This window comes from Brachionichthys hirsutus, chromosome 4 (assembly GCF_040956055.1).
Source record: "Brachionichthys hirsutus isolate HB-005 chromosome 4, CSIRO-AGI_Bhir_v1, whole genome shotgun sequence".
Lineage (NCBI taxonomy): Eukaryota > Metazoa > Chordata > Actinopteri > Lophiiformes > Brachionichthyidae > Brachionichthys > Brachionichthys hirsutus.
This window is the reverse complement of record NC_090900.1, coordinates 5425601-5452715: the sequence shown is the minus strand read 5'-3', so window position 1 is coordinate 5452715 and position 27115 is coordinate 5425601. Positions and strand designations below refer to the sequence as shown.

Sequence of the window (27115 nt, the reverse complement as noted above, 5' to 3'; positions counted from 1 at the left end):
AGAATTTCTCAAAAATATTTCTAGAAGATATCATTCTTCAGTTCTTGACGTATTCCTGCAGATTACAGACAATATTTCCATCTCATATTTGACCTTTAATTCTCAACCGGAGACCATAAAAGAAAACTTTGTGTTGAAAATTGATCCTGATTCCATATGCAGCAGCGGGAGTCACTTAGCCACCTCTACCTCACATTCCTCAGTGTGTGTGTGTGTGGGGGGGGGGGGGGGGGGGCGACGACTCAGAATAGGGTCTTTTCTGTGGTTTCGCAGCAGCGCCATCAGGATATTTTCATCAGAGAAAGAATTTGGCAATGTGTTCCTCAAACAAACCAGAGAGGAAGAGAGAGAAGGCAGAAAATGGGTCGGTGATCTTTTACTGAAGGGCTCGTTTTTTTGGTTTTTGTTTTTAACCCCAGTGGCCCTGAAATTCCTCCTGTGTGTATTTGTCTGTACATGTATAACCGCAACTATCGAGCCCTGAGCGTTTAAACGCTTCAGAGCAACGAGGAATTTATTGGCCGGAGTCTAAATGTTGGGAAGAGAGAAATTTACGGTTTAGACAGACACGCAGACGGAAAAGGGAAGCTGAAATAACGGAAGGGAGGACCGGAGTGAAGACGGATCGTTTCAAAGTCGCTGATCTTTTCATAACAGTCTGCTATTACTGAGGCTAACCTTTGAATAATGAGAACAGGCTATTAAACTGATTCCTGTTCGACATTTCAACTGTAATAACCCAACTATTCTTCATAGCCTTTGAACAATACAGCAGGGTAATATAGGTCAAAGTGGGGAAATCAGCAATTACTATAATCATCATCAATTACCTCGCATAGATGGACCACTAGGTCACAGTGGAGCCTTTTGTTATATATAGCAATTGGAAAAAGAAGCATCTCAACTAAATCAAGAAGACATAAAAGCATGGTTTGTATTGAACGGTTTAACCCTAGACCTGCATCAAGCTTTTTTTTTTTCTTTCTATATCTAATATCAAGAAATTGATTTAAATGGTTTAAACAGTTATCCAATTGACTCATGTCTCAAAAATGTTGTAGCGTGACTTGGGAGCCCTGCAACGTGACTTGAAAGGATTTATTGTGCGGCCCTTCTCTAAACATTTTCAAATTAGCAGGATCGATTAAGTCGAACTAAAAAAAGAAAAACATTTTTAATTAGCTTATCAAATTAGGGAGCTGTCCCGTCGTCTAAAACGCCCTCAGCTCCAGCGTCCGTGACCTTCGCCAAAACACGGGCTTTGCTGCCAAACGCTTGTCCCAATCAGCCCGAGTGACTTACAGCACTAAATCCGTTTTTAGGCCGTGACCAAGCCAATACAAGACGGGCTTTTATCTTCAGACACAAACACACACACACACACACACACACACACACAGACGGAGACAGCTTTATGCATTTGCACAGGATGTGAAAGGCTTTCTAGACAAGTGCTCCGCATCTGGCTGGATCCTGATAATCTCTGGCGCACGCACAAACACGCATGCATATGTATGAAGCGCCTATCTGTCTGCACCTGCAGAGCTTCTGTCGCCGTCCTTCGCTTGAAATGGACGTATTTAGAGGTTGATATGCTAACGGCTACTATGGTCTGTCTCTGTAAACATCCCTGCATCGGTGCTGGTCGACTGAGCAGCGGTCCACATTAGAACGATGGACCAACCATCCTCTTCACCACTTTTGTCGAGACTGCGTGTTGTCTTTTGTCGAGCAGAACAGCGTTCCACGGAACCTTTTCTGCCTGCATGCAGTTGGCAAGATAGTAAAAAACAAGTCTTCCAAATTAAACTGTCTACTGTGTTTTTACATTTAAAAAAAACAACCCTTGAAAAAGGAGGTCACTCTTTGTCTCTTTTTCCCCTCCTCACTCAGTCCCTGGTTCTTTTCTTCCTGCAGTGCATGCCTCTGGAATCCCTCTTGATCCGCTTAATGAGGGGCATAGCACCAGGTTAGCCATGCATGGCAAATGGGAAAGGAGGAGAGGAGTAACTAAGGAAGTGTGAGAGAGTGAGTGACGGTCTACAGGTCCGCTGTTTCATAACGCCGCTTCGACGGCAGGCGGGAGAAAGACGGTCAGAGACGTTACCTTTCATGGAGCGGCTTAGGGATGGCGTAGCGGTTAGAGGGGGGGGGGGGGGAGGAAAAATGTCAAAGGAGAAGAAGACCTTGGGCGCTCATGTCTGGGCTGTGAGGGTTCCTGGCGTGCTGATTTGTGACTTATGATAAAATCACATTGCCAGGGATTACCACACGGCCCTGACCCAGACGTCTGCCGCTGCACCCGCAGACCCCCCCGCCTCCACCCGAAAACACCCTCTGCAACGTCAAACTAAAGGAGGCACGATTATCCGAGAGGGTGTTTGGGTATGGAGCCGATGATTTTAGAAGGGGGGAGGGGGGTGTGGCCGATCACGCCAGTCCACCAGACAGGTTGTGTATCCTCTCTCCGGCCAGGCACAGAGCTTAGCTGATTGGTGAACAGTGATTGATTCCCTCTTTGTTCACAGTGGCTAAGTTCTGCACCTGAAGGGAGCGTGACCCAGACGAGCAGACAAAAGGAGGCGATGGAAGTTTCTTTTATATCTCATGTTTGGGTGGAGACACAGAAACCTCCTAACCCTAAACCTCTTCTCTTTCTTATCTCGTTCCTCTCCTCTTCCTCCCTTCGCCGTTATCCCCACAGTTTTCCATTCGATTCAAGCCAACTGGAGTCTTAACACATCTCATCAGCTCCAACCGCTTCTGCATGCCTGTTAAAAGTTTTCCACCGAGAATTAAACGCACCAAGCCTCCTCGCAGATGAAAAACTGCCACGCAACATTTCTAATGAGCGGCGAGCAACCATCTTCTGCTTTGTCATTCTCTCTTCTTCCACGCTGTCTCCTTTTAGTTAGCTGGTATAAAGGATACTCCTGCAGATGGATGCCAGCCGCACGCTCTGTAGTTCCTGTTGAGGTGAGATCCAAATGCAGCAGAGTAACTGTACTTCCAGAGCTAATGAGGCCTGAGGAGACTCGAGCACCGAAAGTTGCTGACAGATATGTTATCAGTGCGGCAGCGGCGGCTACAATCACTCTCGTCATCGCCGTAACAACTACAACCTTTAAATGTCGCTTCTAATTGAGGCTTCCTGTGAAAATTTGGGTGTAGGTTAGCATCCTGTCTGCCGTTCTATTTCTTCCATTTCTATTTTGCAAGTTGATTTTGTGCTTTACATGGATTTGTCATAGGGCGGAAACTCAAAAAGAAATTTATGAAAATGTTTGTATATATCACATTTTTGTTCTTAAAAGAAATTCTGTATTTTTATTTTGAACATTCTTCTTTTTAAATTGAGTTCAAGAGGGACTTACTAACTGAAACAACTTCTTTCTGTCCTCCGATGAAACGCATCATGGTGGGGGGTTCCTCAGTGTTTAGCTAAAGCAGGAGATCAGGACTCGCAAGGACCTTTGATGACTTAAAAGGTGCATCAGGATTAAAACTTTAAATCACGTGGCAGTGAAAAGTGATGCGTATTGATTTAAATCTAATCTCAGCTGTGATACAAAAAGATCCATAGAAGAGATTCTAACCGAACACGTCCCCACTGTGGAGGGAAACGACACCGAGGCGTCAAAAGATGGAAATCTTTCCACAATATTCAAGTCAGATTGGACCAACGTGGTGATTCTGCTGTGGATTTACAAGTGTCTATTGTTTTGTCTCGCATGGTATGAACAAAAGCTGTCATCTTGTTAAACACACACACACACACACACACACGCGCACACACACACACGGTGATCTGACCAAAATCAAGAAGTTTGAAACCCATCACAACATCAAGATAGCAACAGATGGGTGACGGTGTATTTTAGAACTGGTCTTTCCTTCTTTAAAAAATAAATAAATCAGGTTGTGGGAGCCGAGGAGATATCGGAGTGTTCGACGTCCGACGCCAAAATGGCGGCTTAACGAGGACAGACGCGTGAATTAGAAATGAGGCCCATGTGGAGCCTGCCATTTTTAGACCTATATTTAGGGCCTGTTAAAAGAATAATGACCATCACAGGCCTGGAACAGAGGAACCGCCGTCAGACTGAATATCTAAAAGGTGATTTATTACAGTCTAATGGGAGGGAGATGGTGCTCCGCACATCGCAGGACAAATCAACAGTGAGCCAAGACCTTAAAAATAAACCCGGCTGGCCGGCGCCGCCCACGTCCTCTCATCACGCAACTAAACCTGATGGATGGGCTCACAGTTCAGAGAGGAGAAGCACTTCAAGACATATTTTTTGGGACCTTTTCGTGACCTTTGGTAATCCGGTGTGTGTGCAGGTGTTGAATGTGATGTGATTTATATGATCCGACTCCGAAGTCGTTGCCTGTGATGTACCGATGATGTTGGATTGTTCCCGCCGCCGGATCAACCGCTGCTTTCACCAGCTAGTGAACTGAAACTGGGGAGCGTCACCCGTCACACAGTTTGCAAAGGAATAAGCGCGTGTGGGTTGGGTTTCAAGAGTGGTGGAGCCTTGGGCCTGGCTTCCTGTGCCTACTGAGCTGATAATCAGTCCTATAGAACCACTGGCTCAGTTCAGCAGGAACAGGAGTCCAGTCCACTAACCAGCACGCCCACCAACTCGTATTAAACTATAAATACGCTGGCAGGTGAAGAAAGGCCAGCCGGAGAAAAGATACGCTTGTGAGGTGTGTCAAACTTCCCGTCCTCTCTACAGAGCTTTTTCAGAATTCTTTAAGTTTTCCAGTTGTCCCATTGTCCTCTGATTTTTTTTTGAACTTTTAGTATCCACTTCCGAAACCCAGTATCGACCCGGTTCTGCTCCCAGAATGGATCACTTCTCAGGGCTGAACGCACGCAGCATCTCACTGCGTCCCTTCTCATGAGAGAGAAACCAACGAGCTACCAGATGTTCCCTGATGCTCCCGTCTTCGCTGCTTTCTCTTCCAGGCTGCAGACAGGAGTTTGGCACTCGTCAGTGTGAAGACCAGAAGGCCGAGCTATTTACAGCTGAGGACGAATGGCCAGTTTGGGAGCAGCACTTGGACTCGAGTCTAAAGGCGGAGTCGGCACGAACCCATAACACCAACTGTTCTCGCTGGTAGAAGGTTATTGATCGCATTGTTGTTCAAGTAAGAGGGGAACAAATATTCATGTTTAAAAGTCTGAGCTGCTGTGCTCCTTGGTTTCGGTGTGTGTGTGTATGTAAAGTGATGATTTGTCTTTTGTGTGATTTTAAAGTGAAAATCTTCGATATGTTCACAATAAAATAAACACGTTTTCGTAATATAAACTTGACTGTTTACTGTCACTAGATAATGAGCTGGCGGGTCAACGTTTCAGCCCAAAATGAGTGCATTGACCCAATAAAGCCTGAGAGGAAACGCCGTGCATCACAGCAAACGCCAAACTGAGATCTGAGATCTTTCAGCAGCGTTGCCTGGTTTTTCTTTTACAGGTTCTTACCTTACCTCACTAGAAACATACAGTTCATTAGTGTTTGTGTTTAAAACAAAATAGTTACTGTTGAATCCTTGGTATGCGTTGTGTGTACAGAATATTACTGTAATACTGCTAAAAGTATAAATGGATGTCTTATCTCACTGACCACTCAAAGCACTTCAGCGGCCAGCATTAGCCCGTCCACACAGAGGCTGCCATGCGAGGCGCCGCCTGATCATCAGGAGTGATGGCGCTCCACGCCGTCACTCCCACCCACGTCTGCTGAATGCAAGCTTCCAGTAAGTGGCCGACTGCTCCACCTCCTCAGCCACGGCGGCCCGCACTGAACTGCTGCATATAATAGTGATCAGTTATAAAAACCATCGACTGAAGATAATAAAAATGGCATGTTTTAAAAAGGCTGGAGGTTTGCCTGTTTGGCTGTCCGGTCCCCACAGGATCAAAGTCGGAGCCTGTTTCGCATTGCAGTAAGTAAAACCTGTTCCAGGTTGCAGGTTGGACTCTGGCAGGGCTGCCCTTTATCACCGGTTCTGCTCATGATCTTTACGGACAGACTTTCTAGGTGCAGTCAGGTGCGGGAGGGGGTCCGGTTTGGGAGGCGAAAGGATTTTATCTCTGCTTTTTTTTTTGCGGTCGATGTTGTCTTGTTGCCTTCTTCGAGCCGGGACCTCCAGCTTGTACTGGGTTGGTTTGCAGCTGACTGCGAAGCAAGTGGGATGAGGATCAGCACCTCCAAATCCGAGGCCACGGTTCTCGAAAGGAAAAAGGTGGATTGCCCTCTGCAGGTCGGTGGGGAGTCTTTGCTTCAAGGGGAGGGGTTCAAGTATCTTGGGGTCTTGTTCACGAGTGAGGGAAGGACGGAGCGTGAGATTGAAAGAAGGATCGTGAAACGGCTGCAGTGATGCGGTCGTCGTATCGTCCATTGTGGTGAAGAAGGAGCCGAGCCGAAAGGCGCAGCTCTCGATTTACGGGTCAATCCACGCTCCTACTCTCCACCTACGGCCATGAGCTTTGGGTCAAGACCGAAAGGAAAAGATCCCAGATACAAGCGGTCAAAATGACTTTCCTCCGCAGGGTGGCTGGGCGCTCCCTTAGAGACAGGGTGAGTCAGCTGAGGTGGCTGGGGGCGTATATTTCGGACGCCTCCCCGGCCATGTCCCGCCGGGAGGAGGCCTCGGGGAAGACACGGGACACGTGCTCCCCCCGGAAAAGCTGGAGGCGGTGGCTGAGGACAGGGAAGTCTGGAAATCTCTGCTGAGACTGTTGCCTCCACGACCCGGACGGGGATAAAGACCAAAAGGACATGTCCCGCTTGATAAATAAACACAACAGACAACGTGCATAGAAAGAAATGACATTTATCTTATATAATCAGTGCGTATAGAATGTGCTCCTCATGTCGACCAGAAATAGTAGCTCCATAAGGATAACTGCTTTTTGTCAGCATGCGAAGAGAGAAGCCTTTATAGCGTTAGACGATTGTACGAGTGGGAGAACTCGGGCATGTTGTACGAGCTGCTGCTCCGAGGCAGCGTGATCTGTAGCTGTTCAAGTGTCCTTGTGGGCCTGGTGGTTTTGTTGTGTGTGTGTGTGGTGTGTGTGTGCGTGTCTGTGTGGATAATTGCACCCTCTCGGCATAATCTGTCCTCACTGTGCCGTTTTGACACACTGCTGTCATTGTAATGCATATCTACACAACAGCCTGGCTATTTGTCATTCTGCAAAGGTGCCCCGAAAAAACCCTGAGCCAAGGATGAACTCATTGCTGTGTGGTTACGTGCATTAATCTGAGTGTGTGTGTGTGTGTGTGTCTATGTCCATGTGGGTATGCGGGTGTGTTAGCGTGTCTTCAAGTGCCTTGATCCTGAGAAGAACTCTGTTAGCGTCGCTTCCTTCATTTAGTGTGAGCTTCAGTGAGCTGAGAACAGATCCTGCTTCATCAACAAGACCAGACCGGTCCACCACCTGAACGCACACACACACACACACACACACACACACACACAGAGAGAGAGAGAGAGAGAAGTCATTACCAGCTGACACTCAGTCTGTCCGGAGTTAGATGATTCAGAAAAGCTTCCAAGTGGACGTTGTGTTTTAAGGATTAGTGCTGGTACAACATTTACAATAAATCATGTTTTATTTAACAGGATAAACAGATTTTGAGGCCGAGAATGAATTTCCTCACCGTCTGTAAAATCTCCGTCGATGCACTCAGTGATTGTCTGGCGAACGCAGCAAAGTTGACGATGAGGTTAAGGATCGATAATGGAGACGGGGACTGTTGCTGCGGATGCGGTGAGAAGAGAGCGGCCAATGACTGCAGGCCGTCAACGGGAGGAGGATGAACCGAGACCAGGAAAGCGGAGTGCATGTGGTGCCATGCTTCTTTGGCACGCACCTCGAAACAGAAGAAATGTGAAAAGCGTCTGTCAGCTGACCGATTGCATTTATAAACCGTAATGGAATCTAGGACCGCTGCGTTAAGCCTCTTTCCTGCAAATAAAAACTGATAGATTAGTAACTCTCAAGCAAATAGCAAAGACAACCCCGGGTGACTTGAGGTCACGATCGTAATGGGAGAGACGGCAGTGAGTCTCCCCGGGTTATGAGGAGGAGACGGAGAGATGAAACTCAGGCCAGCTGGCCAGACACTCACGGGGAAATCAATACGACATCACCCTCTTCACCCAGCTCTCCTCCCTCATCTGTATCTCTCTCCTCGCCACTGTCTCGTTCTCTCTTTCTCAGATAGGGTTCATCAATAATTCATTCTTTAATGCGTTGTTCTACTTTCTCTCTGTGCGCGCTACTTACCAACAGAATGTATATGTTGACTATGCCTGAGACTTTGTCCACACTAGTTTTATATTCAACATCAAACAAATCTTGAAACTTCAATCCGCGTTTCTTTCCGTGTGGCGTTTACCATCTTTGTTAGCATTGCGTTTGCTAGCTCGAGCTAAACGCAGAGTGCAGCTGATGGGAATATGATTTAATTTATCTCGTTGTGTGTTTTCAGTCCTTTCAGTCGTCGTGATATTTTGATTCGGAGGGTAGGCATGAAAAGCAGCAGATGTCTTCCTTTTGGAGATTCTTACCAGCTGTTCTGCTCTCCGGTGCCCTCTGTTGGTGGGGTGGTGGTAGAACGTCAGCAGCCAGAGTAGGGGCAGACAATCCTCTGGTCCTGATGTCACCAGTAACTGGACAGCCACTTGCACCCAGTGGGCACACTGAACCAGCAGGAACCAGGCCTCAAACACTGTACAGAGCCCCCTACAGGACAGGAGGACAAACAACGCAACACACTTCCCCAGTGAGCATTGTCAACATATCTGTATGTTATCTGCATTCGAGTATGTGATGCTAATCAGGTCATTTCCATGGCCACAGTAGTACGCAAACAGTGTCCGAGGCGGAATGTGTGTCGCTTTACCGACAGCAAAGGATGCCGAAATAGAGTCAGACATGATTGTTCTGAACAGAAATAACCGGAATGAAAGGGGTCAGCTTCATGCTGAGGCGCCTGCGGGGTGCAACCCCATCACCAACAGTTTGTGCTCACGTTTGGTTACGAATTCTAAGGTTTGACACCCCAGAGCGCAGAGACGCGTGAAATTGGTTTTGCGTAGCTTGAAGGATCGGCATCATTTCTGCGTTTACATATTTGTATTGAGCATTTCTCTGCCTCCTCTGGGCATCAGGAGATCAGGAGTATTTTTGTTTTATGATGGTCTTGCTTTGGATAAATGACACTTCAGTGGATTCTAAAAACAATGTATTATCTATATCTTTGCAATTCTTTATTGATTGATTCTCATTAAAGTCCTAATAATTGATTTGTTAAGAAGTTTCAGGAGCGTCTTGTAGCCTTCAGCAGTTGATGAATGTTCAAAACAAAACAATCTAATTGTAACCTAAATGCAGGCATGTTTCGTATCATCAGAGGACACCTCTTAATAATGCATGCCCACTGATATTGATAATCCTTCACTCCAGTCAGTCAGCACTGTAAGAGGTGGAAGGGAAGGTTGAATTCTGGTTGTGGTTAAATGTCTCTTCTGTTTCCATCCTTTGCAGACGGCAGAGTCTTCTTCTCCAACCTCGTGGTTCCATCTTTCAAAATGTGATTTTCTACTTTTCTGACACGATATGTATGTGCTGTATATTTAAATATACATGTGATAGAATATCTTGGCGTTTGTCTGAAAGGACAGTGTGAAGGATGGCCGAACATTTCGGCGGAGAGAGAGCAGCAACAATGGGACCACGACTTGAAGTTGGACGAGTGATATGGATCTTTCTCTCAGATTTCTCCGATGCGGCCATTAGAGCCGTCCTCCTCGTCTTCCTCCTGTCCCCTTGGCCCTCGTGCAAACAGCGTCGCCCTGGCTGCTGCATCGTCACTCACAGCGACACAACACACTAGTTCCCCGCTGTTGGCTCGCAATGATGTTTTGGGAGTTTTGTGTGGAGCTCCAGAATGGAGTAGTGATGGGGGATAATGGGCCCTGTTAAAAATTGCAGCTGGAGGGTGTCAAGTCAGCAACATCCATCTCTGGGACATCCAACATTTCATCTACATCCCCTATTCTCTTTTTGTATCAATCCACCCCACCAAGGCTCTTCCTTCTCTGCACCATGACACCCTAATATGACATCCCCTCCTCTGTCTTCTTCCTCTCTGCTTATCTGGTTCTTCGCCTGCATTCCTTTTCTCGCTCTTATTGGGCTTTCCAACACTTGTTTTCTCCACAGCTCTCACTCTCCCAAGCTAATAGCTTCTAATGAGTGCTTGGAGGAGCCACGCAGCGCAACCGGACCTCTGTGCTGACTGAGCTGCAAGGGGAAAATATCTGGCTAACCACCAGTTCAACAGCAGCTAATGGAAATAAGAACAACACACAGCCATTCAATACGGCGCTGGAAGCACACGCACGTTAACGCGTTCTCTTTGCATGCCTTTCTCACTCTGACCTGGTGCTGCTGTCTCCGTCTCGTTCCTCTTCTTCCTCTGTCAGTCTCTGTAATGAGCCACTGAGCCAGTTGAGATGAGACCTCCAAGCCTCCTCAGGCATGTCTGTAAGAGCAGAATCCGTTATGTATTACCTGCACATATATGTACTTTTAGTTTTTTACAATTAGTATTTACAATATCCAAAGCCAGCTACCTCGTAAATGTTAAAGTATCAAGGAGACTCGCTAACTTTCTCCGTCCAACAGGACAAAACTCTAATTAGAGTCAGAAGGCCAGCAAACAAATATTCACATAGTAGCTGAACCTGAGACATTTAGGTACAAAAGTATTTCAATGGTTTTTACTAACTATTAAAGGGATTCCTTTTATGCTGAGCTGAGGATAACCAGCTTCGTATTCCTGGCACTGACAGGAGAGGCGCATCAATGTTCTCCTCTACCTCCCAACAATCATCCTCATGTTAGATGGAGAATACCTCCTAATTAAAGATGTACACTTAAAATGGAATTTCATGCAAGGTTTTGCACAACTTTCCGTATCTTCCAACCTGAACTGGATCAACCGCTGCACTTTCAATCTGTTTAGATATTTTTCAACTGCTTCAGCAGACAAAGTGGAGAATGTACGATAAAAGAACTTCCTACCAGAGTTCAGTGTATTATTACACGCTTGATATCTGAATCCAGCTCTTCCTCCTAGCTACAGTCTAACAATGCAGAGGAAGCACAAATCATGATGAAACTTCAAACTACTACTTTTCACAGTAACATTTCCATTCAGTCCCAGGTGAAAAATCGTCCTTCACATGCACACAGTACCGTAATAATTAACTCAAAGTTCTGGCTGGGCTCGATTGTGTCCCTAAATGGCCCCATTCCTGTAAATCATTCCTTCCTACAGGCACAAACTGATAAGCGCCGCTTTGCTGTGCCCCTGCACTCATGTTAATTTCATCCCTTCAATAGCAAGTACTTCCATTGTATTTCAGAATTACATAGTTACCCCGACTAAAGACAGCTGGAGGATTCTGAATGGGCGCTGCTTGTTTGTGTGTTTTCACAGAGAATAAAAAATGACCTTAACAGGTTGCAATGCACTTTTGTGGAACGCTGGCTGATGCCATTGTTCTGTCAGTGACAGGCCAAGCGAGTCAATCAAAGGCAGAGCAGGGCGAGGCGTATGTGGCGTCGCCACAGTAGTACGTGTAAATCTGCCAAGTGGAGGTGCGTGATCCCCGGGTGGCCTGAGGTTAATAAATATTTTACTTAACGAAATTTACAAAATAGTGTGTTAATGTGTAGCTCGAACAAATCAGGAAGCTTGAGAATTTGGAGAATACTTAACTTAACTTCCGTTCCACATTATTGTTAGCTTTCTGTTTGACATCAAACACCACAGTTGTTAACTAACTATAAATGATTACAAAGAGCAAGACAGGAGGCTGTTCACTGCAGCAGGGAAACTGTGTTGACTCAGTTAAAGGATGTCTGAAAATACATTTTCCTCACAATGCAGGGTTTTGTGTTTTATTACACACACAAACACACACACACACACACACACACACACACAGAGCCATGAGTACAGTGACCTGATGGCAGTGTCAAGAGAGGAACCAGCAGACTCTGAGGTGATTGTGGGAAGAAGGCCTTCATTGATGTCCTCATCTGAAACGAAACAAATCCAACATTCTCCTGAGCTTCATAAATGTAAATCATACTTACCTTGATCTCATAAATCTCTCTGCTCTGAAAGCCTGAAAAATGACATTTTGAATGGGAGTCTGTGTAATGGTGATACAGTGGGTGCTAATGTGTAATGTAGCATGTAATAGGTAGCGTTTAGTGCAGTGTGACAACATCCATTAAAGCTGTGTCCTCTGTAAATACACTGCAGCGCTGCCATCTACTGGTGAGTACGGGCTAAAGGGTCCGTTACTCATCTGTAAAATAATTCCACGCATCAACATCGCTAACGGCTGACAGGATTATGTTTCATTTGTCAGACTGATGATTAAAAGCTATTTGCATCTACTGATTGGCACAGACATATGAAATGTGTCCCTAGAAATAATAAAGTGATAATGAAGAGGAAATATCAAAAATGTTAAGTGAATTTAACCATCTTTTTATTCCTAGTAAAAATGGTGGGAAACTGAACATGTTTTGTAAAGGACAGCGTTTGTTGTTGTGGTTTGTGACCTCTCCAGACTTTTATATTTTGGATTTCCTGAGCTTGAAAAGGTAGAATGCACTGTCAGAAGACACATTTTTATTTTGTACCACTGCACAATAACCAATGGGCCTTTAAAAAAATAAAAGAAATCTTATTTTAAAGCAAAACAAAGAGATCAAGCACCATAAAAAAATCCACTTGTTATAGCCAAGAGTTCCTGCTTTTCTTTATTTTCTGGAATAATAAACCTAATATCTTTGTCTTTAGGAATGTAGACCTGAACAAACAAGGAATGTGAACTTAACAACTTGGACTACTGGGAATTGATCATAAATATAATGATTTGCAATCTTTAAAGAAACAGAAAACATTTTGGATCTGGATGTGAAATCAAGTCCTACCTGATGCTGCTGCAAATTCAGCTGCCTGAGGAAACAGATGGTGAACGTTTGGATGAGATACCAAACAGACGCGCTCCCTTCGGTTTGCTTAAGGATGGACCTGTCAGACACACAAAAATTACAGTCCACTGCAACACAACAACCGTACATACACAAAACATAACAGAAAGCAGACATCATCGAGCCCAAAACATAACGTCATGCAACGTCTCACCTGAAGATGTCACTTACAACCAGGAATATGGAACAGTGCTGAGCACAGGCTTTAGGCTGGAACACACAAAAACACAGTTCACACAACCAGTAAAACCATCGGAGGTCAAATCTGCAGAGCTAAATACTCCCAAACTCTCCCGCAACCACTGGGTGTCACAATTGCATAACTGACAAACCTCCTCAACATATCTTATGTCTGTTTAATGCACACACCACAGTGCAAACCCACAACAGCTGTACAAATCGCAGCCTCTATCTCGACGCTCTCTCAATCGCACACCCCTATATTTAATACACGTCACACAGTATTAGATTGGAGATCAGCTACAAGTAGGCTTTTGATGTGTGAGACTCAATTCTGCAATATAATAAAACATACAATGCAATAATTATAATAATTGAAGGTCAAGTAAGTACAAATATGAATAAGAATAGGGAAAGGGTAAACAGGGTAAACAGATCAAGAAAGAACAAAGCGCTCCACCCAGCATTTCTAAGCTGTCATCAGAACGTAAATATAATGTTTTCAGCGCATCCTTTGAATTGTCCGTTTCTGTTTTGTCCAGAAAACAGAATTGGTAATAAAAAAACAGGGTTTATTTGTTGCTGTTTCGAGGGGATCATCAATGCGTTGGCATGTTTTTTAATGTGCCAGTTGTGTATATCAACGCTCCGTGTCATAGTTCCCCAAAGCGAAAACAGATGGGGGCTTTTAAGCATCCTCCTCCATACCTTAACACTAACACTTCAAGGAGGGTCAATTACAGCACACAACAAACATCCTGCTTTTGGCAGCAAGGTGCAGGAAGTGAGTGTTTATTGTTATAAATCGCTGGATCACATGGCGTCGGGATGAGCCAAAACCAGGAATGAAGGACTAATTTTATGTTTCCCATTTTTGATTGCAATTTAAACAAGCGAGAGAAAGGGAGACGGGGACGTGGAGGAGCCAGTGGGCCAGACGCCTCTCCTGCACACATGTGGCTCGCACACACATGTGCAGAAACCCACATCTGACATTCAAACAACCTGCAGCAGATGCAATATCGTAAACAAAGCGCGGCGGGTGGAGACATGTGCGTCTTCAATGCACAGATGTGCGTGCGGGCTGGCAAGGTGATGAAAGTGGAGGTCAATCAGAGATGGAGGAGTGGGTAAACAAAAAGTTTCACAACAGGACAAGAAAGTAAACACACACACACACAAACTCAATGTGATTGGAGAGTGGGGTATACGTGTACACGCGGTGTTACAACTCATCCAAATAAGTTCTAATCTAGCTTTGTTTTTTGGGAACAGTTCCTAAACTGGTCTGTTAAGTACACAAATCAAATGGACCATCACTCTGGGAAAACCGGAGGGACACAACTGACAAACTTCGCCTGAGTCTTTGTAGCGTGAAGGTAAATTTTTGTTGCTCTCACATGTATGGCGACCATGAGCCAATCAGTGATCAGTGGTTTTTAAAAAAAAAGAAGGTTTGCGTTCATAACTCAAGTTAACGCATCATTTATTGCATCACTGTGCACACATGTTTGGCACTAACAATTTGCACCAAACATTTCTGCAGAGATTAATGTGCTTCCTCTGTGAATAATTAGAAAGTCTAGAGTGTGACAGAATATTTTGCATTTACTTTCACTGTTTGGCCCGATCTCTAATGAATTGAATCGTTTCAGTCACAGATATTTTATTGATATCCCTTCCTCCTTCATAACTAATCCAGCAGGCTCCAAGTGATTGTGGGATCAAATAAAAAGCGAAGTCCAACATCCTACAAATCACTGCTGGTGATGAGGCGATCATCTCTAATAATCACGCATAGCGACGCATAAATCAAATCTTCAGACTTTGATCTTTCCAGCGCGTACCTCCCACAGTAAAGGCTGTGTAGAACGAGCCAAATGATGTGAGATGCAGTTCTGAGCTAGCCAAATGATGTGAGATGCATGCAGAGGGGAGCCAAATGATGCGAGTTATCCAGGAAAAAACAGTCAATAAAGACCCACTAAAAAGGCGATGGAATGCCTCTCAGAAGTACGAAGGCTCATTTATTATCACATATTCTCCATACCTGAGAATATGTGATAATAAATGAGCCTTATTGTTTGCTGATGATGAGGGCAAATGAGTCAAACTACTATAATACACCTATTTAATTATGGCGTTGCAAAAGCATCAATGCTCTTATTCTTCAATGCTGCAAATGATCCAGTAGCAGGAAACATTATATCACATTATCACTATTAAAATAATAATTATTTTGTGCGTCATTTCCTGCCTGCTAGCTATTAAACTGAAAAACAAAGACCCCAGAAAACAATCTTAAAGATGGACAGCAGGATGACACATGAATGTTAGATATTGTCATAAACTTTAGATGATCCAAACACAGCGCAGCGTATTTTGTCCTCTTGGCTTGAATGAGATTCAAATCATGTGTTTCTCTGAACACTTGCTCAAACATCCCTCGTAAAAAGCTGGTTCAGAGCAAAATCAGACATTTCCCCGAAATGTGAGGCTGAGAGTGACCTGATAAGATGACTGACAGCTAATTATTCTGCAGCTGTTCTAATCATGAATTGTTTCAGTCTTTCTGGTTCAGCTTTTGAATTGTTGGCATCACATTTCATAAACCATAGGATAAATAAGAACATCAGCTGCTTGTGTGTGTGTTGCAGAGTGAAACTAGAAAACATTGAGGTTGAATGTGGACATACTTACATATATTTTGGGCAACTTTGACCTCATCCATCACAGACTTGACCTCATAACACCATATTTACTCACCAGCAGTGACTGTGTTGCCCGCTGCACTACTTCCACTGGCTTTAACCCCGTGTTGGTGACGACGCGCTCCAGCAGGCTGAGCACGGCTTCCTCCAAGCTGGACAGGTTGTGATACCAAAGAGACACGACCGACTGCTCCTCCAGTGACACGCAATCGCTGTAAAAACAGCAATAATTAAGAATGGTTCTATGTTTTAACAGAAATTACATTAGAAAGGTGTTTGGCAAATGTATGTTAAACCCTGGCCGGAACTCTCGGCCTAAATTATACCAGGAGTAGGCGGCGCTCAGAGCGTCCAGGAAGTCTTTACTCAGTGCTGCCCTGACACAAGAGACTGGCTTCTGCAGCAGGGCATCAATGAGAGGAGCAGCCTCAGGGCAGGTGACCAGTGGGACGCAGGCTTCAGATGTCGCCCGCATGTCGTCACATGAACACCTGGGACAAAATCCCTATTAACACTGAACTTATCAGCAATAACCTGTAAAATGTGTACACTTTAATTCTTTGCAGCAAATTGTACTATCGGTATTTATATATATATATATATGTATATATAAACTGAAGATGTTTTTGAGGCTAGTTTACATTATAACTGCAACAAATAGTTAATCAGCAGTTGTTTATTTAGGTTGAGAAATTGCGTATTTTTCAAATTATAATACATAATAACATTTTCCAGGGATTTGCTTTGTTCCCTTTGTATAGCAATATAAATTAAATATTGATAATTTATTGGGGTGTCGATTGATAATGCACGACATTAGAAGACGTCAACCTTTTTTTTATGACAGTACATACAGCACAGTCATGAAAACAATCGACAACATAAACACAAAACCCTAACCTTTGACTGATGTCACCCAAAGAACTGCAGCTCCTCCCGATGTTCTGCTGCAGCAGTTCCACCTTCTGAAACGAAAGAAAGAGCAGATATACCTCCACAAAATCACATACCTTATGAATCAGGAGCCTCTACCTTTCTCAGGACTCTTAGATGGTACTCTTTAGGTGGTACACACGCATGCTTCATTAATGCCTCTGCTGCACCTTCCTTTCCTTCCGCAGCGAGCAGACGCAACACTTTCTGAAGGCAGGGAGCATAATGTGTACCAGATCAACGGCAATTCATTAGTTACTGGAATACAGGATGACTGATGTCTTGAACCACATGAATGGAGAAAAGGCGCACCAGAAAGAGAGAATGTATGGGCAGCACATGAGAAACTGGAGAACTAACCATTCTTTGTTTCAGATTGTGTTAACTCTTCATATACGTATTAAATAAGATACTCAGCCGATTCTCAGCTGTGAAGGAACGGAGGGAACACGAGTGTCTTTGGAGTTAGCAGTTCTAATGTTTGGATGTCAACCTTTTCTCAGTACCAATAAAAGGTTTCTGAAGAATTACTACTCAAGTCGCGAAAGCACAAAAAAAGGTTGAGAAATTGACTCATTTTACATTCTTGCAAAACACGCCACACAGAATTCAGTGGTGAAATAATTAATAGACTAGATGTTGGGTTAGTCTTCTTATATGACCACAATAAGCTGTTTTGCTGGTTGGAAAAAGTGACCGAGCAGAAATAGTCGAGGTCTCACATCTTCGACACACATCTGTTTTTTACAACTCCAATACATCAAAAACAAAGAACCATCCACACCACTAAGAGTAGACTATAACAGCAACAATCCTTTTCAACTGTAGATAAAAGGATCAACAGAAGAGGAGAGAAAAACCGAGAGAGGCACAATATCTTTTTAAAAAAAAGACAAAAAGAGGAAAGGAGAGAAGCCAAAAATCCAAGAAGAGGAGCGCTCCAGCGTTGTTGGTGGAGATGTGTGGTTTCATTGGCCGGGCCCTACAGCACGCCAAGATGCTTACCCTCCACAGAGTCCCACAAAACAACCCCAATGACTACCATCTGAGCATCCTCAACCTCTGCGCATTGAGCACACACAAAATCAAACACTCTTCTCACAAGAGAAGCACTGCAATTGTCATATTTAGACAGGGTGAAAAAAGGGTGTGGTCACCAGAGGAATGAGATGAAAGGCAAATGGATTGATGGATAGGAAGTATTTTAGGTCAAAAGTCATCTTTCTTTCACAGAAAAACAGCGACCAAGCTCATTTACGGAGACTCGATATGGTGCTGCCATAGAATTATCCCTCTATAAATCTAGAATTAAAAGAAATGATGTATAAAAATGCACATGGCAGAGGATTGGGTTAGTTTTGATGTGTGCCTGTTAACAATTACAAAACCATGACAGAATCGTACCAAAACCAGAAGAACAAAATGAGGGGAGATGAAATGAGAGAAGACAGAAGAGCACAAGAAGTCAGAATGATCAAAATAATGAAGCTATAAACAATTGCGCCCAAACCTATAACAACTGACATAAAGTGCATTCAAATTTAAATTTGTGTGTGCTAAAAACACAACCTATGATATTTCTACCATTTTGAAAAGTTTTGTGGTGTTTTGACATGCAGATATTTTTCAGAAGTATAATTTAAATGGAACATTTGTGGTTTCTAACAATGATAATTTCGTAAAGTTTCATTGTTTACATTTGTTTAGTTTTCTCTCTCTCTCTCTCTCTGTGTGTGTGTGTGTGTGTTCAGATTTAAATCTTCACTGAAATGTTTTTGTCTCACAGCAGCAGCTTAGTTCCAGCAGGCCACTCAATGTAAAACCCCAAACTGCTATTAGCTTTTGAATTACCATTTGTATGTGTATTAAATATATATGATGACATAAAAGCACTATTATAAACAGCCTTTAAATCTAAAGAAGAAAAATAAATAAGTGAACGTATTTCTGTAATTCATGAAGTTGCCACCCAAGATTAAATCAAAGATGAAAGACATTCCCTGTAAAACCACAGAAAATATTTATTTTTACATTAATGTGCATACGTGGGTAAAACAAGACGAAAAATAAAGCTACTTTTTTTTATTGTGAAAGTATTGCGTTAAAGAAAGACGCACAAGTTAAAATAATAAATAATAACTTCTAATGATCACCTCCGTCAGATTTGCTGAGCAATGCCACCAAAGATGAGTAAAACACGAAAGAGGAACGTTGGCTGCTGGAGCCGCCAGTTTTAGCAAATGGGCCAAAGTATATTTCCAAGCTATAAAGCTGCCAGTCGCTCTGAGGCCTACCTGTGGTTCGCCCCGTTTGAGTCAAGCATGCAAGCATCCAAAGATTGGGTGATCAAACGGTCTTTCCAGCTCTCTAATATTACACTCTCGTGCTTTACTGGTCTGTCATCTCCTCAAAGATCATGCAATGTTATTGCAGCACTGTGTGGTCGCCCTGCTCGCACAGGCTGTAGAGAAATGAGGCCGATGTAGCTAGACTGGATATGATAGGAAGGAGTAAGGGGAAGACATGAGGGAGCAAAGGCTAACATTTTTAAACACACTCTGTCTTGTTTTGTGATTATGCCTAGTACCACTGACTCCACGGTCAGCTTTTAAACAGTTATCCTCCCCTTTACTGGTCACCCTATCCCAACTCTCCCTCTTCCAGTCACAGGAAGTGGTTAGTTCATGGCAAGGGAAGTGACAGGCACATTTTCCATTCAGGCTAACATGTTACCAACGGTGCTATTTGTTTTTTTGCTTGTAATATAAGTTTACTGCAGGCTATGACTAGGTGCATTTCTTGCTTACATGTTTAGATGTGGGAAACATGCCAGCAGCTAGTGGGATTAGCCTAGCAGGAGAGAAACTTTCTCCCTCTGGGCTCACTCATCCAAGCTCTTCCAGAGCAGAGGCAGGTCACTTGTGACTCTACTCCAAAAAAGTCAAAAGGCAGAGGAGCAAACTCCGTGTTGCTGGAGATAGAGGCTTCACAAAGCTGAAACAAAAAGGCTTGAAGGATTTGTACTGGCTGCATCTGAGTCTGTCACTAGCTTCTATACAAGTGGACCAGCAGAAGAGTCTCTGTTCCTCATGATGCAACTGGTATGAGTCATCCACTTTGTTTACTACAGTCGGGAACAAATGGAACAGAATAAATGTTAGGAATGTAACTAGTATGATTCTAGAATGATCCTGCAAGAATACAAATATATAAAAGCAACATGCATAAACGTACACAAACTAAATATTTAGGTGCCATTTAGCATCAGGCCATCAGTGTAAATTGCTAGCGTTCCAGTAAGCCAACCCTACCCCAGCTGTTAGATACCTATAAATATGGGCTCATGCTTTGGGTCAGACAGATGAAATTGATTTAAGTTTGCACTTTTATTCATCAGAAACACTTAATAAACAACACAATAACTCTCCATCTCCAAATTCCCTTTGTAAACAAACTCCCTTCAGTCCATAAAAAAACAGCATTCTCTCAGGAGAGCTAAATTAAATGCTTTATAAGGCTGGAATGATCATAACAATCGCTTAAAGGCGAAGCACGGATGTCCGAGTTTTAAAAAAGAAATCAAATATCACAACTCACATGCTTACATTCATTTACTTGCATTGCCTCTCCTTCCAAAATACCATGGGAAAATTTTCACACTGCTCTCAAGTAGGTCCACGAGTAGAGAACCACTATCTAGCTTCATGTGGATCTGTTTAGTCGCTTGTTAGAATGTGGTGACATTTCTGACAAGAAAGCGATTCTGAATGAAAAGAAGAAGTTTTCAAAATGATCTCTTAGTTTCTGCCTTGTAATTTTAGTGTGAGGTAATTTAGGTACGAGTTCATGTCAACCAGTTAGTGTATAATACTTATTTTCGTATCATATTTCAAAAACCGTCAGGCTTTATGATTCTTCTGTTTTGCCGAGACAGCTATTTGGCCTTTGAGTGCTCGTGGCAGGAAGAATAAGGGCATACTTTACTTTACAGCTCTAAAGATTTGGATTTCACACTAAATCTTTCTGACTGTTGATGATGCCATCTTTCTTGCATATTATCACCACTGTGTTTGACTTCGCTGAACGTGCCAAATAGATGTAGAAGCCAATGTTAGCAGCCTCTTGTAGTGGCCTGGCAACTGTAGAGCATACCAGCGTGTTGTAACTGTTCAGAATCCCTTTGATGACAAATGTTAAAAATAAAATATCTATACTTTCTCCCATCATGTCAAAAGGCTTCGGACAGAAGCCTCTCGTGGTTCGGATTTGGCCCAGGGGATGTTAATTGATGGTCTATTATGCAGGCAGCATGAAAATATTGCTGGGGAGCAGCATCAGACACTGCTAACCAAAAACAGGTTGCATTCTGCATTCCGAGACAGCCAGTCCAACACAACACAGACACAGCGAGAGAGAGAGAGAAAGAGACAGATAATCATCTGACCTCAAACCTCATATCTATCCTGCTCCCCAGGATGGGATGAGCTGTGGTGATTTTCTTTTTTTTTGGGGGGGGCTCCCCACAAGTCCTGTCATTTGTGGGGAGTGGAAGCTTCAATGCAGAAGAAGAGAATGAGAAAAAACTGCAACATTGGCTCAGCGGTTATTATACTGCTTATTGCTCTCTGGGTGTTTCCATTTGGTCCTGCATGAATGATCAAACACAGTTTGAAAATAGAATTAAGTGATCGTTCCAGTCGATCAGGATTATTTCTATAGCTTTTAGATAATCAAACTTGGTAAAGCTCCTTCTCACATGACTGATTAAAAGTCAGGCAGCTCTGCAGGCAGCTCTGTCTGTGTAGCTGCTGTGGAACAATTTTGGTAATGTCCCTTGCATCAGTTTCACCTACACACGTGCAGATATGTAGTCATAGTACACACACACACACACACATACTCTGCTTCCCCTCTTATGGGTCAAAGACCATCTGGCGATTTCTAGGTTTACTTTCATGACACTGCTTTAATTAGCAAGATGTTTTATTAGATGAGAAATTCATCAAAAGAATACAAACACTCGGTTAATCTGGCAAAAATGTGAAGGTTTCACATAGTTTATCATGAGCCATCTGCGTGAACCCTCTCAAAGTTGACATTTCTGAATCCCTTTCTTCCCTCGGTTTCTTTCCCTCCTTTGTGTGTGTGCCTTTAAAACACAGTGAACCAGATAAAATATCCATGCTATAAAGGCTGACCGTTCTCTGGTGACAGGAGGCAGTTAATTTGTCTTCAAAGTATGTTTTACAGTTTTAAGCACAAAAGGCTTTGACTAACCGAGACCCAATCTCCCTTGCTCATCATCCGTGTCCCCCTGGAAAGCAGACAAAGATGTCTGTTGAGCGAATTCCTATTAAAAGTCAAATTGGAAGAAAATATCTTAAGCAGCCAATGACAGATTCATTGTGGGAATATTTGTTGACAACGTGATGGATTGATGGTTGGATGACAGTTAAGTACTAATGAGGGCTTTAACAGCAAATAGATCACAGTTAAAAAGTATAGAAAAATGCACATGATGGATGTTTGATAGAAAACTAGATTCTATGAATGGACTGAACCGTAGCTTAAAGAGAGAAGCATCAGTTTCACTTCTGTATTCACAGGGAGAGAGGGACAAACCGGTTCATACCTGTATCCACTGGTTGGTTTTTCTTTCCAGAGCATTGCCTGGATGCTCTGAATACAGTCCCCACAAACACTGGAACAACAGTCCTCTGCTGGTAGCTGTAGACAACAAGAGACCGGAAATCAAGTCTTGATGGGGGTCATAGGTCTCCGTGTGGATACAAGATTTCTGCGTTGCTATTTTCCACTGACTGTAGGTAACAAAATTATTTAGTCTGGACCCGATCCATCCACTATGTACATTCATCCAGAAGGTGCACTCACCATCAGCCAAGACACAAGGGTTCCAGCACAGCCGGCCAAGAAGCCGGCCTAAGATAGGCAGCCTCTTCATGGTCTCTGTTGTGGAGCTCTGAGGGACAGAATAGCCATAGATGGAAAATAATTTATTTAATAGTTTATATGTTTTGAATATTACACCTATGATTCTGCCATGTTATTAGAAAATGCAAAAACTCGATGTAATGACTATGGATACACAGGTGGACACATTACTCATGACCCACTCTTATTTCCTGTGTTTTGGTGATGTCACAACCAAACCGTGGCACCAGACATGTAAAGGTTTAAGTGTGTGAATGTCAGTGCTTATTTATCCAGCTTAAAGCAACAGATCATGTGATTTATTTCACCTCAGAGCCAATCAAAACACCCTGAGGGCTTCAAGCTAGCATAGATTCAGAACTCTTACAATAACATTTAAGATAGACATTTTATATATTTCAGTTTTGAAAATATCATATTTTCCCAGCGGATATTTGCTTGTCAAAACTTTAGATTTCAGGTATTGAATAATTCCACATGAAAGAATAAAAGTGAGGAAAAACAAGACCTGGTCAACAGTATCATGACTGTTGGTGAATTCAACAGCAAGGAATAGTCCATGTGTGGGTTTAAGTGTACCGGTAATTATTTAAACCCTGAACCAAACAGAAGGTGATTGACAAAATAAATGTGTAAAAACAAATGTTGCAAATTTATCAGAAAATGACTTGCCATTACTTGTTGAGACACAAAGATTCAGTGCAGATGATGACTTTCATTTCACTCTGCAATTAATTGTGTGTTTTTGTCATTTAATTACATTTCTTGGTTTTATAAATCAACAGATCACAATCATCCTAACAGTATTCCTTGGTATTATTCCTATAATAAACAGACAATATAATTCATTTAATCTCTGAGCTAATTAAACTGGATAATATTTCCATGTCGTGTGTATAGATACTTCCACGGATGCGCTGGGACACATTTTCGGTGATGTTTCCTGAGATGCTCGGGTGTTTCGGGTCTTTCAACATCAGACACCCTCCCTCAGGCGACCCAGCCGGGGTGATCATTCCCCGGCTTGTGTCCCAGCAGCGTTAGCCCACTTTTTGGACCTTTTAATCCAAATCCACCTGGAGGCTCTCTGTGCATGCGGTCCTTCCAAGGGACTGTTAGTTCCAATAAGAGGGCTTGCTTAGACGAGGCAGATGTCAGCACCACGTCTGCTCTCAAGGAAGTTGGTGTTACATGTTCTGGGAACTTGAGCTGCCTACCCAAGTCGACTTGCAGTTCCCAGTCTGATGCCGATGAGAGAAGGCTGGCTGATGATGCTGGCTGTGAATCTGGCTTCTCTCCAGCCTTCACAAATGGTGTTGACTTCTGGCTGTGGACACGCTAGTTGTTGGCCACTGTACTGGAAATGGTCTCAGCCACCGTCTTCAGTACCTGGTCGTGTCACCAGGGTACTCCTCCAGCTTCCTCTCCAGCTTCCTCTCCAGCGCTCCTTCCCACCTTGTTGATGTCCCCTGCTGCCGCATGCTCATACACCAACAAAGGCAAGAGGATACGGGGCAGAATGCCATGCTGGTACAGCCATGCCTTGATCCTGCCGGGTAGGCCAGACTTGTCTACTACAGACAACCATGCCTCAAGCTTTGTGATGGTTGCTTGTATGGACGCTGTGTCTCTCAGGCGACAGTGAAAAACCTTACCTAAGCTTGCGACCGGTTTCTCAGTGAACAAGGTTTCTCCATCAACAAGGACACCCAGAATGCAGAATATGTATTCTCTTTTAGTGAGAATTATTAATACAGTATATGAATTGCAATGGCTGTGTGTTGTGGAAATGGAATACTTTATTACGACTTTTAACAGGAATATATAGGCTTATTTTTGAGCTAGGCGGAAAAGAGAATCGAGCAAAGGGAAGAAGAAAATAGAGGAGGTTATATAGCTAATATCCATCTGCTTATTTGTTGAACATTTAATCAGAAATTATAAGAGAGCAGTAAGTAAACAGGGCTTCAGTGAGGCTCTGGTTTAAAGGCAGAGTTTAATGTAACTTCATGCATGTGTGTTGGAAAAGAGCAACACTCAGACAAGGATATTTACTTGACTAGCTCAAGTGGATGAGATCACTATTAATGGGAAGCAGAATGGTAATAGGCCATTCTCTAAAGACTTTCTCTAAAGGCTCCCACTGCGCCTGCCACAACCCCACCGATGCTGCCTGGAACACAGCCCTTCCACTCAGTCTTCCTATCAATCCCATTGCACAGAGTATGTGTTTACATTTGTGTGTCACTGATGCAACTAAAAAGGAATGTTCATTAGGAACTTTACTAATGCCTTGAGCCTGGAGGAACGCCTGGAAGAATAAGCAGTCCAAAGGTTTATCACTTACTGTCAGGACTAAATCCCCACCAACACCTAATCATCATGTCTTCAGTTATATATGGGCTTTGAGATAAATTAACCGTATTGCACACTGATAGCTGGCTGCAGTGTATATGGGTCACACACACCTGAATACGTTTTCTCCTCAGATGGTCATTTTAGCTAATTTGTAATTTCTGATAAAACTGGTTTGGATTACAATCATTCTAATTACGTAATTTGTTGCTATTAAGAGGAGGCTAAACATCACAACTGGCAGCCTCCTGACGACTGGACCGAACTGTTCAGTGTGAGGGAACTCGACGTTGTGGGGCCACTGCTTGATCACTAATGTCAAAACTCTGGCTTTAAAACTATGTTCAAATGTGGCTAAAATGTATCAATTAAGCAGGTTGAAGAAACGAATTATCAAATTAAGACCTTTAAGTTCACTATGTGTTTGTGAGGAGATGCAAATTGACCATACTTTGTTACTTAAGAGACATATGTACAAAAAGACGAACAACGGTAACTCTATATGCCACCTCTGGAGGGAATAGTTCATAATTTAATGAAGTTAATATGATTTTATGCGTGGAGCAAATTCTCGGCTGGTCACAGCGACATTCTGGCAACCTCACTGTGAAAGGTAAACGAGTGTAACATCAGATTTTCACCAAATATGTTTACTTTCTAACCAAGTGTCGACGTAGAAGTGGTGCAGCATAACTAGTATTTCTTGGAGCAGAAACCACAGGAAAGTAAAGTCATTAAAGGATGCAAAATGCTGCCAAGAAGCAGGGTTCCTTTTATGAGCCCACTGCCAGTAAAAAGCATTTTACCTCATTACGCAATCCATTTTTTGCATAAGCTGCATTATCCTAGAAATCCTGACATTTTTGTATAACATATACGCAAGGAATAATGCAAACAGAGAAAAGACAGACAGATACAAATATAAACCAGTCAATGCTGTCATCTATAAAGAATACATGGCAAGTTGCCAAGGTAGAGACAGCGCCAGGCAGACAGACTCTGAGCGCGTTACAGTAGAATACATGGACTGGAGACAAGCATGAATTAAAAGCTGCAAGAGCACCAGGACTGCAAGGCTAGCATGAAAAAAGCAACAAGACGGAGCGTGCCAAGGCATAAGAGCTGAAGGGAGGAGGTGAGGTGGTGGTAACACTGAAATCTCACAGTCCACAGTCCAGCACACCCTCCTGTCGTCTGCCCCCTTCCCAAATTTGCTGGACCCGATATGGGGATACATTAGGTTAGCGCTGGAGGTCCCAATGCGGCTATTAGCTGACTAACTCAACACTGCAGCACAGCCGGCCAGGCATGCAGAGTCTCTGCAGAAGCACAGAGCAGTCTCTGTTAGCTGAACCCTCCAACGCTGGGCTTACTGTTCAGCCCTGGCCTGAACTGTGAACATGCTCACGCTGTGCATGTTCACATTTGTATGAGTGCTTGCATTTGAATAAACTCAGTGCTTCATTAATCTGATGGCTCTTTGACTAAACTAATTAATTGTTAATTAATTTCATTATCTAAAATGTGGCAACCCTGCATGCCAAACAGACCTCACAGTGGATACAGACCATTTTATAGAACTTAACTGGAAATGACGTGTCGAACGAAGACCATCCAAATCTGTCAAGAATATAAATTGCATTGCTTTCTTTATATTGCATATATTTTCCTGACAAATCACCTTGTTGTTGATGTCCGAGAGGAGTTTCTGGAGGAAATCCTTCAGTCTGCTCAAGTGCAGGCAGGTGTCTCTTTGAGTGTCTTGGCTGTCAGCCCGGCCCCAAGCCACCGCTTTGTTCAGCCAGAGCTGCACATCCGGGATGTTCAGCATGAGCTCTGCCATCTGTTGGAGCTGGATCACTGGCTGCAGCTGAGACAT

At 43.3% G+C, this 27115-nt stretch overlaps 2 protein-coding genes across 2 annotated transcripts in view; one reads left to right on the top strand and one right to left on the bottom strand.

Moving 5' to 3' along the window:
* Window positions 1-5403, top strand: part of aopep (aminopeptidase O (putative)) — a 56570-nt gene extending 51167 nt beyond the window's left edge. Inside the window, exon 17 of the mRNA XM_068760988.1 lies at window positions 4979-5403. The gene's annotated coding sequence lies outside the window, so the exon portion shown is untranslated. The remainder of the gene's footprint in view (window positions 1-4978) is intronic.
* Window positions 200-27115, bottom strand: fancc (FA complementation group C). The gene is made up of 15 exons (XM_068760989.1): window positions 26918-27115; window positions 22822-22909; window positions 22562-22656; window positions 17029-17136; window positions 16897-16961; window positions 16323-16487; window positions 16052-16208; window positions 13260-13315; window positions 13046-13145; window positions 12061-12136; window positions 10469-10571; window positions 8593-8767; window positions 7680-7892; window positions 7318-7456; window positions 200-228 (listed from the first exon to the last, which is right to left on the bottom strand). The coding sequence occupies exons 1-15, from the start codon at window positions 27113-27115 to the stop codon at window positions 200-202; spliced, it is 1767 nt and encodes a 588-aa protein (XP_068617090.1).

Excerpts from the sequence above, each read along its gene's own strand:
- fancc (XM_068760989.1), bottom strand. The coding sequence starts at position 27,115 with ATGTCTCAGCTGCAGCCAGTGATCCAGCTCCAACAGATGGCAGAGCTC. Across the intron at positions 22,910-26,917 it reads TCTCGGACATCAACAACAAG|AGCTCCACAACAGAGACCAT; the intron begins GTGATTTGTCAG and ends TCTGTCCCTCAG. Across the intron at positions 7,893-8,592 it reads ACCGGAGAGCAGAACAGCTG|GTGCGTGCCAAAGAAGCATG; the intron begins GTAAGAATCTCC and ends TTCTGTTTCGAG.